Source organism: Ammodytes marinus (genome assembly GCF_949987685.1).
Source record: "Ammodytes marinus genome assembly, chromosome: 9".
Taxonomy (NCBI): Eukaryota; Metazoa; Chordata; class Actinopteri; order Uranoscopiformes; family Ammodytidae; genus Ammodytes; species Ammodytes marinus.
The window spans coordinates 13377669-13390549 of NC_137213.1; the positions used below are offsets into that span (position 1 = coordinate 13377669).

The 12881-nt window shown below is 40.3% G+C and overlaps 1 protein-coding gene across 2 annotated transcripts in view; it reads left to right on the forward strand.

The window, feature by feature from the left end:
• egfra (epidermal growth factor receptor a (erythroblastic leukemia viral (v-erb-b) oncogene homolog, avian)) overlaps positions 1 to 10470 on the forward strand; it is a 48654-nt gene extending 38184 nt beyond the window's left edge. For both annotated transcript variants that reach the window (XM_080034333.1, XM_080034334.1), the window contains 8 exons: positions 1079 to 1264; positions 1659 to 1814; positions 3214 to 3289; positions 4064 to 4210; positions 4716 to 4813; positions 4931 to 5098; positions 7771 to 7864; positions 8427 to 10470. In XM_080034333.1, the coding sequence (XP_079890459.1) occupies positions 1079 to 1264; positions 1659 to 1814; positions 3214 to 3289; positions 4064 to 4210; positions 4716 to 4813; positions 4931 to 5098; positions 7771 to 7864; positions 8427 to 8764 (1263 nt within the window). In that variant the 3' untranslated portion in view covers positions 8765 to 10470. The remainder of the gene's footprint in view (positions 1 to 1078; positions 1265 to 1658; positions 1815 to 3213; positions 3290 to 4063; positions 4211 to 4715; positions 4814 to 4930; positions 5099 to 7770; positions 7865 to 8426) is intronic.
• The last annotated feature ends 2411 nt before the right edge of the window (positions 10471 to 12881 follow it).

Consider the following 12881-nt stretch of genomic DNA (forward strand, 5'->3'; position numbering starts at 1 on the left):
GTTTAAAAAAAGCTCACAAGTATCTAAATGTGTTGCTTTCCGGATGTCAATTTAACTATAGTGTGACCAGTAATGTATGGCACATGCAACTTTTATTAGAAACTAATTACTTGTTGTTTTCTTTGTAATAGAGAACGTGTCATGTTTCCACTCTGTGAGCCCTCTGACTGGGCTGCAGGAAATGGGATTATTTCATTGCAGGCCAGTGTGTGGGTGTTCGCGTGTAATCCAAGGCCGAGGTGTTGCGGAAAGGAATGCAGTCGTGTAGCCACGCTGAGAAAAGCAGCCTGTCTCAAATGCATTATGCAAACAGCTGTATGTGTGCATCCCAGATCCTGTGATTTTTTGCGGTCGTGTTGCTCAGTCATCTTACATCTGGAAGTTGTGGTAGACATGCACATCCTCTGAATTTCACGACATAAGGGGCAGAAACCTTCTTTTAGATGTGTCTTTGAAGCCTTTTGTTCCTCAGACTGTCAAGATTATAGAGCATCTAACAGGCAACTTGTCATTTACTGAGCAATGTGGACACTGTAATAAGCATGTAGAAAATATTCAAGGTGAAAATAATGCACTCTTGACATGAAATCTACTCAATCAAGCTCAGTTTGAAGTGCTGTTTGCTCAGGTGTCTATGTAGAAAAACCTGTTTTATCGGGGGCCAGTGTGGATTATCCCCATGTTTTTTTTCTTCTGTTATGACGACTGAGAGTTTCCACTTTTTTGTTATACAGCTGAGCCGCATAAAATGTGCTTGGCTGGATATGACTGCTGCTAAGGAACTTATCCCCCAACACTGGATATCTGGCCAAATGTGATGTTTCTTAAGCTAGCACGTTTTCCAGGATGTGTGGACACTTCTACCAATATTTGTTCAATGGAAGTTGTAATAAGGGATGTTCTACTCAAACAAAACAATTCCTTGTTTTTGTTTGCTCGTTTAATCCTTCTCTGTGAATGACGCTGTTTTAGTTTTTCCACTTGCACTGTAGATAAAAGACGGTGGATTTATTCTTTGTGTCCCCAAATGAAATCAAACACTGAACAAAGTTTTTGTGTGTCTTTATGTGCACTGCAGGAGGCTTATGTGATGGCCAGTGTGGATCATCCCCATGTGTGTCGGCTGCTTGGCATCTGCCTGACTTCAACAGTGCAGCTCGTCACACAGCTGATGCCCTACGGCTGCCTGCTGGACTATGTCAAAGAAAACAAGGACAATATCGGCTCCCAGTACCTGCTCAACTGGTGTGTGCAGATAGCCAAGGTGAGAAGAGAAACCTTGTAAAGGCATCAGGTTTCATGGTAGAGTCTATTCAATAGATACCCTTTTTTGGGGCTTCAGTTGTGTGTGTTTTTGTCTCTACCTACAAAAGATATTGTCTGTGTGTTTGCCTTTCTTTCCATAAAGAACGTGTGATAAAAACAAAAGGGTTAAATTTCTGCAGAGCACGTCAAGTTGTTTTCATCTGGCGGCTGCTATAAAAATCAGTGCATGCTGCCTTTAACTTGCTAAGAAATATTGTTGAATGATATGACTTAAGTGATGATGACAACTCTACAAAGACAGTATTCAGCTCCTTTAGATCTTTTATCATGACTGATGGCTGCAAACTGCACCTATGTAATAACTTGTACTTGAACCTTTTGTTTGTCAAAAGGGTATGAACTACCTGGAGGAGCGCCACCTGGTACACCGCGACTTGGCAGCGAGAAACGTCCTCGTGAAGACTCCGCAGCATGTCAAGATCACAGACTTTGGTCTGGCCAAACTCCTCAACGCGGATGAGAAAGAGTACCATGCGGATGGCGGAAAGGTTGGTTTGAGATTAAACTAGTCTACAGTGTAGATAGGAACAGTTCTGTCTGTCACAACGTATTTAAAAAAGAAAAATATGTGTTCAAAATAAACGATTTCTTCATCAAGACACTATGGCAAAGGTTGAACAACGTTTTCTACTCATCTGTCGATGGTGCACACAAATAGGCCCTAAATACGAGCAACCTCATCAGTGCATTTATAGACTCTTACAAATGGGGTTCTTATTTGACGGATGACTTCCTGTAGAGGAATTAATTTTTCTCCATGTCTCTATAGATGGTATTTTTTGCATTTGTAGCTTTGCTTTAGATTTGTATCTTGTGTAAGTGATGCATTATAAATAGTCCCGTCTGTGAGTTTGAAGAGAAATGACAAATCAGATAAGTTCCTTCTCTTATCAGTGTTTCTTTGTGCAAATGAAAGTGCATTTTTTCCCCAAAGAAAAATATACTTTCTTATGTAATCATGTAACTACAGGGTGACCTATACACATCTCCCTGTGGTTCCCAGTGATTTAATCATTTTACCATTAAATTATTATACCCAAATATTTGTATTATTTTATTTAAGATTTGATCTACAGCATATTGATGCATTGCCTTATTATGCGATCACAACTTGATTACTATGATATCATATTTTAAATTTTGAGCATTTATTTCAATATCCCGTGGAGACTGCCCAGTTCTTTTAAATTCATCTGGAAAAACCTTGGACTGGATCTCAAACGAGGACAGCTGCTAGATTTGGGATTTCCTTCATTTGTTGTACAGTAGTAAAAAATGCCTCGCTAAACTGAAACATGTTGTTGCTAAAACATTACAGGAGCATTTTTCCAGGCAGGGATCAAACCGTGTGTCAGAGGAAGTGAGGATTTAGTAGAGATATCCTACAAAAGACACATTTATTACAGGACAAGATTTGATCCTTTTGCAGGAAACCATGCCAGAAACCATTTTTTATGCTTCGCTTGATGCACTTTGTGTGATGGGTGCATTGCACATTGCAAACTTTAACATTGACGTTGTTTACCGTTTGTTAATTCAAAATATAGGTTAAATATAAGCATTTCCAGCAAGGTTGTGATAAAATGTGGATTTGTTGTATGTGTGGCTATTTAATTTTCTACACCACTAGGTGACAGCACAATTACATTATAGTCTGTTTGTGGTAAAGGCAGTGATGGATTTCAATTTAAGAAAGTGCCACAGTAAAAGACTCATTCAACCAGTTCTTATTAAGGTACAAGTTAAGTTACTATTCCTTCTAACATACAATTTTGGACATTGCTTTTGAGGATGTATAGTTGAGGCCACTGTCTCAATGAGTTAGTTTATCTTTTCTTCATCATTATCATCATTTGATTAACACCTGACACATTTTTTGTTGCACAGGTACCGATAAAATGGATGGCTCTTGAATCTATCCTGAACAGAACGTACACCCACCAGAGCGACGTGTGGAGTTATGGTAAGTCTGGTGCTTTATGTCGTGAATGCATGCTCTACCTGGGAGGCATTCAAATCTGCTGAGCGATGCAGGTTGAGCCTCCTGGATCCTTGTCAAACTTCCGATATGTAAAACTGCTGAGCTTCTGTGCTCCTGAGTATCCTATTAAATAAAGTGTTTTAACATGGAGTGAGTGCAAAGACGTGCAAAAACAGTTCTGTGGCTTCTGTTTGGGATGTTGTTTTTGGAGCTAATCAAGGTCTTGTCGACAAGAAAGATGGGGGGACATCTTGGTAGCATCTGCGATTTTATCACACACACCTACACACCAGCAGTCTCAGATGGACAATATCACGTCAGAAGAGATTATTGTTTATTAAGTTCAATAAACAGGAGCACACGTATGCACAGATGCCTACACAAACCCACACACACAGAAACCAAAAAAACACAGCACAGCTTTCTTGTGTGTGGCCAGCCTCCAAATCTTCCTTTCCTCCCCCCCGAGGGGTTTGATCGTGGCTTCCGCACAATATGGCAAAAGCATCAACAGACCCTGGCAGAAGTGACAGGCTTCCTTTCCTCCTTTTCCCTTCTTCAGTTCCTCCAACACAGAGTTGCATCCTGCTAACTCCCACTCCTCCAAGGCACTGCCAGTTTGTCAACATACACATAGTTATTTTCATACCGTGTGATATTTGGGGGAGCTTACATCCTGTCACTCTGATTTCTCCTCTTTTCTTTTTACAAGTAGCACAAACAAACATGTATATTAACTTTCCTCCCTTTCTGTAGGTGTAACAGTTTGGGAGCTGATGACTTTCGGGACCAAACCTTATGACGGGATTCCAGCCAGTGAAATATCTGTGGTCCTAGAGAAAGGGGAGCGACTGCCTCAACCACCAATCTGTACCATAGATGTCTACATGATCATGGTGAAATGTAAGCATGGCGGGACGCTGGTTGAAACTCCTGTGCATTTATTACAATGTTTCCCTTTGGAATCTCTAAAAGATGGAGTCAGCGATTCATGAGAACGTTTGTTGTCAAAAGACATTTTGTCTTAATCAGGGAATATATCTCCTCAGGGTCTGCTACCTGTCCGTACTGAGTTTGCACTGAAAAAAAAATCCAGTGTTAATACACAGCTTAGGCTCTGTAAACGGGCAAGTTGCTAGCTACGGTGGGACACGTTTGTTTTCATATCCTTTTTTTAGGTACCAGTTTACAGAGCCTAAACTGTGTATTTACACCAGATTTATTTTTTCAGGTAGCGGATTGTGAGGAGATATTCACTGATTTTGACAAAAAGTTATTTGACAACAAGCATTTTCCAGAATCACTGACTCCACCTTTTAAATTGCTTAATGATTTCCCCAGAGAAAATGCTAAGGTGTTTCTCATGGCTTATGATGATGATATATCTGCTGATGTGCTGTCTGTACAGGTTGGATGATTGACGCAGACAGCAGACCCCGTTTCCGGGAACTAATAGCTGAGTTTACAAAGATGGCCCGGGATCCTCCTCGTTATCTGGTCATCCAGGTATAATTTTTTACCTCTGACTCCCAGAAATCTTCAAGTTTATTTGATGATGAATTGCTGTAAATAACCTTTGGGACACACAAAAGCTGACTAGGTGAGATTCTGTTCCCATTGCAGGGTGATGACCGCATGCACCTGCCGAGTCCCACAGACAATAAATTATACCGCAGCCTGATCAGCGGGGAGGACATGGAGGACGCAGTGGATGCCGACGAGTACCTGGTGCCACAACATGGCTTCTTCAGCAGCCCCAGGACCTCGCACGCCCCGCGCATTTGCACCACAGTAAGCTGATTCTTATATAAAAATACAATCAAAAGGATTTGGATCAGGTTTGTCTGTCCATCCGCGCCTCTGTCCCGGGTGACATTCGTGGAACAACAAAAATTACAAACAAAAAAAACTTTAAATGTGTTTTTTTTTTTAAATATAACTGCTGATATTCAAGGAAAACTTTTCTTTAACCTTTATTTATACAGGTATATCCCATTGAGTCCGAAGACTCTTTTGCAAGGGAGACCTGTTCCCATTTACACGTTACCATTCACACACTCATTCATACACCGATAGCAGGCTAACTATCGACCTTGAAAGAGTGAATCATTCCTGCTACGTGGTGAGACATTTAAAATAGAAAAAAATTATTCTATATTTAAAGGCAGCCTTTCCAAACTAAAAAAAAAACAGGCCTGCCACACTGATCCAGTTTTGATTATCGTTTAAGGCAAGAAGTGCCTTTATTTTGTCATGTAATTACTGTGGGCAAAAACACTGCTGGCATCTGAGTCACACATGGTGAAGAAGACCACTGCCTGCGTATGTAGAACTTCCACAAGGTGGCAGACTTTGACTGAACATGCATCCTGCATCCGCAAGTACATGTTAAAACAGTATCACGATAGAAGATATTTTGTATTGTAGCTGCTTTTTAAGACACAATCAAGTACATTTAAAAAAAAGAAAAACGTTGTATGGTAAAAAAAAACTAAATAAAGGCATAGATAGAGAAAGACCAATACAACCAAACACCCCATCAGTATAAATATGAATGGACTTCTATATCAACGAAAGGCCCAACCCTACCACTGCAGTGGAAAATACAAGTCTATAGTTAGTTGTATTTAAACTAAAGCAGCTGTTGACCTGGTCCACGAGGTTTACTTCTCATTATGTGAAGCCAGAATGAGAAAATACATTTCAACAATATTCTACACTGTGAACTTTCAGCCACGACTTTAAAAAAAGTAAAGCAAACGTGTACATGTAACGAGGCCCGTATACCTCTACTGGAGACACACACACACACACACACACACACACACACACACACACACACACACACACACGAGACTCACTCACACTGACCTTCTCTATCCAAACAGTGGGAGAGGAATACCAGCTGCTTTGGATACAGGCTAAAGTTTCCCAGAGAAAAAGACTGCACTAATTGATTGACAAATTGCACCGCCTGCACCAACGCTCTGTCGACAGTTTTGCAAATGTGATATTGCTATTTAAACTGTCTTTGGGGGGGAAAATGGGATTTCTGCATAAATCATTAACCCCGTGAGTCAGAAACGGAAATAACAGCAGCAGAGTCATTCTGAAAGCAATTATATGTCACCTGAAGCTGCAGAAAGTGAAAACAGAACCCTGCCTGTTAAACTGATCCCGGGTCAGCACACACAGTGAGGAGAGGTAAACTGGTCATGACTGGAATGGAAGTGGCCTGTATTCCTACCTGGCCTGAACCCTACTAACCCCAGCTGCCCCCATTCAATTTAACTGTCACCACTGGGGACTATTTCTTCTCTTCCTGACCCTCTACCCACTCAGCGTCATCATCCCCTTCTCTCCCACGTTTTCCTCCCAGGTGCCCTTTGATGTATGACAGCTGAGTGAGCACAACTCCTCTCTACCTCAGGTTCAGTGAAGGCCGTGTGTAGGTCTGCCTCATGTATCTGGGACCACTGCCGGCCGCTCACACTGCCTGCTTTGCTCGTACAGGGCTTTAAAAGTTTGATTACCTTTGCAGGAAAACCCCGGCGAACTTTGTAAAATCTTTTTCCAACAAAAAAGCTCAGCATAAGCCTGCTATGCCTGCTTTTGTAATATCACATGGCCCACTATGGGTCGCAAAATCTTTTACAGATGGTTGCTCCTTGAGCTTGTTTAATTTCCTTTTCTTGTTGAAAGTAATTGCGTTGCCACGGCCGTCACTCACCGTCTCCCTCCTCGCTCGGTTTTCAAGGCCTTAAACGCCGTTCACATTTTCTTTGCCTGGAGAATGTGACAGACACAACAATGCATGTCACTTTGCTTGAATGAATATGAATTTGCTCGGGGGATGTTTACATTCGATCCTTATCAACATGTGTTGAGATGACAGCTATGTTTTCTCCGGGTAACCATAAAAACACATTACTATCAATATTCAAAGGGAACTTATTGTCCGCTGAGAGGCTTTGAAATAAATCGCAATGACTAAAAAACAAATAAACATTTCAGAAAAATTACGCATAAAAGAAGTGAGTCAAAATCAAAAGACAGTCCAAGTGAAAGATCACAAAAATAAAAGGATTTGCCTAAATCTGAACTTGAGCACAGTGGACCATCTTTGTGCTTTGCAAAGCCCTGAAAATGCATATATGTAGTACCACTTTAAACCTTTCTTCACTTTATAGATGAGAGAGGGTGATAGAAGCGTATTAAAATCTGTTATTGATCTATAAAAAACAATTTCCTGCTCTGCATTCGCTGTGGTGTCATCGTAAACCCGAGTTTATATATGATATGCCACAGCAGAAAATGGCTTATACTGTAGGTAAGAGAAGATCTATATTTTAGTTTGACCATAAAGATAATGACACGCTTTGTGTAGCCAATTTATTATATATTTTTTTTGCCTTAACCCTATATTTAAACAAAGAAAAACACACAACCGTCCTTTGTTGCAGAATGGATTCCCGAGTAGAGACGGAAGCATGGTGCTCCGCTACATTCCTGACCCCACAGACAAATTCTTTGACGAGGCCTTCCAGCCAGCTCCAGGCAAGTACCTGTCAACGCTAAAACCACCACCTTTTTTTCTCTATATGTCATTCAGAAAAATCTCAGCAGAGAATCTTCCCCTTTGTCCCCTCAGTTTGATTCAGTGAGGCAGTGGGACATCTAGTGGACTTAAAGTGTTGTTGCCGTTCTTATTGCAATGCCTCCCCAGCCGATAGGCAATTTACCATTTGGTGTAGTCATTCTTCCAGTAACTTAACAGTGCCATGACTGCATAAATCTCTGGCTGGCTGTAGTGGGGGGGGGGGGGTTAAATTGAGTAGTGGCAGCATTAGGGGCTGTACTTAGGGGCATAAAGACATCCAACATATGTTATTACCATATTTGTCCCCCTTTTATTACATATTTGAAATCACCATATGGATACATTTTCTGCAGCAATGAAATGATTCGTAGTAGGGCTGCCTAATTAATCGTAAAAAAAAAATTGATTCATTTATATATGCGAAAGTGATAGTGATATACATTCTTGAGGAGAGAAATCGTAATTTGTAGTTATTGGCCTTAAGCATCTGAAATCCCTGTTATGGTCTGTTCTTTACAGACTACATGAACCAGAACGGAGTCTCGGACATGACGAATCCCATCTACCAGCACCCCTGTCCCCCTCGCACCCTCCTTCCCACCATCTCTTCTGACGACACAGAGTCAGAATACTTGAACTGCTTCAAGCCAAGCGGACCCGAGTATCTCAACGAGCTCCTGTCCCCTGCCATTCTCCCACTCACTTCTAATGGCATGGTCAACGGCATGGTGAAATACCAACCCCAGAATAGCATAGACAACCCTGACTACCAACAGGATTTCACTCCCACCTTTAAGACACACACCAACGGACACATACCGGCTGCGGAGAACGCAGAATACCTGGGGCCAGACTGAGGACTTATTAAGTGGTATACAGACAATTAATAGGAGACTTTTTCCTGTTGCGTTTAACAAAAGGGCATTGATGCCAATGGCTGGGAGAAGCTACACAGCTAAGTGGTACCATCTATTATCATATATGTTATATCCCGAGTCGGGTGTCACCTTGTCCAGCTTTCCATGTTGTTTGCATGCAGTCATACTCATTCCAAAGGGTTTTCTTTCTTACCACCAAACTAAAGATGGCTGGTGATCTTGATTAAAGCTGGACGGAAGCCGTTGCGTACACGACAGAGAGTTGCTGGAGATGCGCATGAACCATTATGTCATAACCCCTCCCAAAATTAAAATCTCTCCTGACCGTCTCAGAAGTGGAAAATCTCCCTACAGCATTTTGGGCACAACATTCTGTATGTAATCTTAATTGTGTCAGTGTTGCACTGCTGTTAAAAAGGATGTCGATGCTTCCTTTTTTTGAGGAGGCTGAAGAAGTTCTATCGCCAGAGAACGGAAACTGGCAGCTCAACCCGAAAGACAACCTAAGGTACATGTGTTGCAGAAACACAAAGTTATATACATATTCAGACGTTGGTATAGAAATGTTGGAATTATACTTTGGAAAAATTACATTTCTCTGTGGTGAAGTCAAGATGATTGAAGGGAGTTTTTTTAAAAGAGTTAAATGCTGGCTTGACTCGTGGGGTCCTCCGCGCCCTGACGACACTCATCCTTGGAGCAGGACGAGTCAATGAGGAAAACCAAATGTTGCATTGTGTACAGTCGGTTTAAAGGAGGATGCTGTTGAATTGAAGCTATTAAATATGTTACCTTTATGATCTAACTCAGTGCTCTGCATATTACATTGGTTGCTGTCTCTCTTAGATTTGAACTAGATACTTTTCTGTGTCACCTGTTGTGTGTTGATAGCACACTTAACTATGTATAGAATGTAATGAGTAAAGCATATGTGATTGTGGTCGTATTCACACTGCTGCGTTTTGCAGTTCAAAACCAGCAGCTCTCCTGTAGCATGAAGCATTTTTGTGTGAACCCACAAAGTTGGCTAAACCCGCCCTGAGCCGTATGGCAGATTGGTATGTGTGCCCAGGAAGCATTTCCTGGCATTTTGTAACACTCTTAATGGACTCATTGCGTATCAAGGTTTTACTGGTCAACAAGTTGACGTGACAGCAAAAAACTTCATAAAAAAACTGGCGAAGGGGTAAAAACTTCCGTTTCCAAATTCATTTCAATAGAAATTTCACTAGTTTTAAGCCGATTTGTTATTTTCTAAACAGAAATGCTGGTTGAGCTGTCTTTTTAGATTAAACACGGTGAGTTTTATTAGAATGGCTCCAGGTCTAGTCAGAAACTAAACATGTTTCTAATGTTTGTGGTCTAATGTATCTATATTATTATCTATTACCTTGTTTTTTTTTTAAAGAACATTTTGTGACGGTTGTTTCGCACAGGGTGTTGACACCATAATATTATTCCTAGTTTTAAAGGAATGTACTCTCGTAGCAACTTGTAAGCCTCCTTTTTGCAGATTTTACACAGGTACCTGTACAGAAAACAGTGATTATGCTGTAATATATCCCCAAAAAATAGTCACCTATAAGTTATACCCAGTACACGGTTTTGTCACAATATACGTGAATATGCACTTATTCCCGAATTGTGATTATTTCATGCAAAAGTGAATATGAATAAATCTTTTTTCTACAGAAATGAAACTTGTTTTTTTTTTACAGCTTTGACAAGTTAAAGGCAATATGTGAGAAGAAGGATTAACTCATCTACTCTGTAGTTTTATCCCTAATATCTGCAGCACTTCTAGAAACAACTTGATGAAATGTCATTATAATCAGCTGAACAACAGCAGCATCTACCAGGATGCTTTGCTGTTTCATTCTAAATGGTCTTTGATCTGAAACCACCACTGGTGAGATAGAGGGGGTTTGATTGGGACCTCATTGTATACATGCTAAATCTGCACTGCGTTGGTGATTAAAATCCTGTCTGAGAAGTTTAACACTTAATTTGTGTATATATACTGGTTCTGTGCTAAACTGGGGGGCGGGATGAAGTAGTTAGTTTGAAAAATCTCTGTAGAAGTCTCTGAAAAAGTTTGTTTGTTTGTGCTTTGATCAGAGTTGATTGACAATTTCCACTAACTTTGTTTACAGAAACACATTTGAAAACAGATAACAAAGAGCAGGAAGAGGATGTGATCCCATCAAAGAGCACATATTACACGTTAACAGCTTTCTGTTTTATTGCATCAATGTACTGTTTGATATCATTATTTAGGTATACAAATAATGGATTTGGATTTGAGATGTATTTATCTTTCTCTATTGATATGATCACATTTATTTTAAAATAGGTATTTTTATTTATTTTTTAAAACATTATTTTAATCAGTTACGAATCTTGTATTAACTCACATAGGAAATTGCATGAAGAAAATGTGAATGTAGGCGATACAAAACCAAAGTTGTTCTACATTTCTAATTGTATTCTAATTGTCAATAACATGGTGTAACCTCCTACATGGTAATCCTTACAGCTAGTTTCCCATTTACTTGAGGAATGTTGAGTTTTGGGCGACTGTGGCTCAGGTGGGAGAGCGGGTCGGCTGATGATCAAAGGGTTGGAGGTTCGATCCCCGCCCTGCCACCTGTGTCATAGTTGTTGTGTCCTTGGGAAAGTCACTTCACCCACCTTGCCTCGTGTGAATGTCGATAGTTAGCCTGCTATCGGTGTGTGAATGGTAACGTGGGAAAGGAAAACAGGTCTCCCTTGCAAAAGAGTCTTCGGCCTCAATGGGATATACCTGTATAAATAAAGGTAAGAGAGTACGTTTGTAGTCAAACATGAATGTTTAAAGGTTAGAGTTGATTTATGGATTATGTTTCCATGCTAGTGTCATGGAAGAAAATACAATGTAAATGGCTTTCTTTAATTAAATAAGAGTCAAATGTGCATGTCTTTAAAGCAAATGCTACACTACGTCTGGATAGTTTAGGGGAGAACGGGGTAATTTGTCACACGGGTTGGTTGTCAATCGTTATATCTCGGAACCAGAAGGCGCTGTCTGTGAAAAAATTTAAATATCCAGAATTGGGATCAGAGGTCACCTACATAGTCTTCCTTGGAGTTAGACTGCTGAATTTGAGGTGAGACGACTGTTTGTGTTTTTCATGTCAAATTGAAAATATTTAGCTCCTCAGTATTTTTCTTCTAGGCTTTTGCACAATGGGTTTATAACAAAACACTTGTTACCCATACAAAGTGTGAAGGGTAAACTATAGTTTAGATTGTGGTTAGCAAGCTAATTAGTTGTCAGATTGTTGTTGGCCTTGATGCTACCAAGAAATTCAAGTTGGGGTTGGTCGTCACATTTTTTGGGGGGTTGGTTGTCACATGTTATCTCAAGGCTGCAGCCAGAAAAGGAACCCAATAACGAAATAAATTGTCAAGCTGTATCCTCACTGACACCCCAGAGAAGGAAAGAATAGAGCAGAAAAAGGCAGCTAGCATGCAAAAGAAAAAAGGGCAACAAAATCAAAACAACCCAGTGCATCCCAAACTAGACCAGCTGCCAAGGCTACAGTAAGTTATGTAGGCCTATTTGTCAACTTGACAATGCAATTCAACTTTCAAATTTAGTTCTACTTTCTTGCCTTCTTTTTAAGATTATTCCCATTAAGATAACATTGTGACAAACAACCCCATAGTGTTTGACAACCGACCCCTTGATGGGGTTGGTTGTCACAATGTGTAAGGGTGTCTTTGATGATTAATTTCTTCTTTATTACAATAAGATAGAAAAAGTGAGGGGTACACATTTCAAGCCAACACCTTAAGCTTCAATTTAATGTAGGAATGACTATTGAAAGATGTTTAGGTGATGAGCAATTCTCTCTAGAGTAAAAAGTGTGCCTACTTACCCCGTTCTCCCCTATTCACTAAAGCATGAATCTTCATAGTCAAGACGAGACACTTTATTTATACAGCACACATAACATTTATAAAAACGACTTTATTTCACAGGCAGCCTATGCAGGTAAGTCGGAACGTGGTGTCTTTTCTTTGTACCGCTTTAAAGTTTAGCAGCTGAATTTTA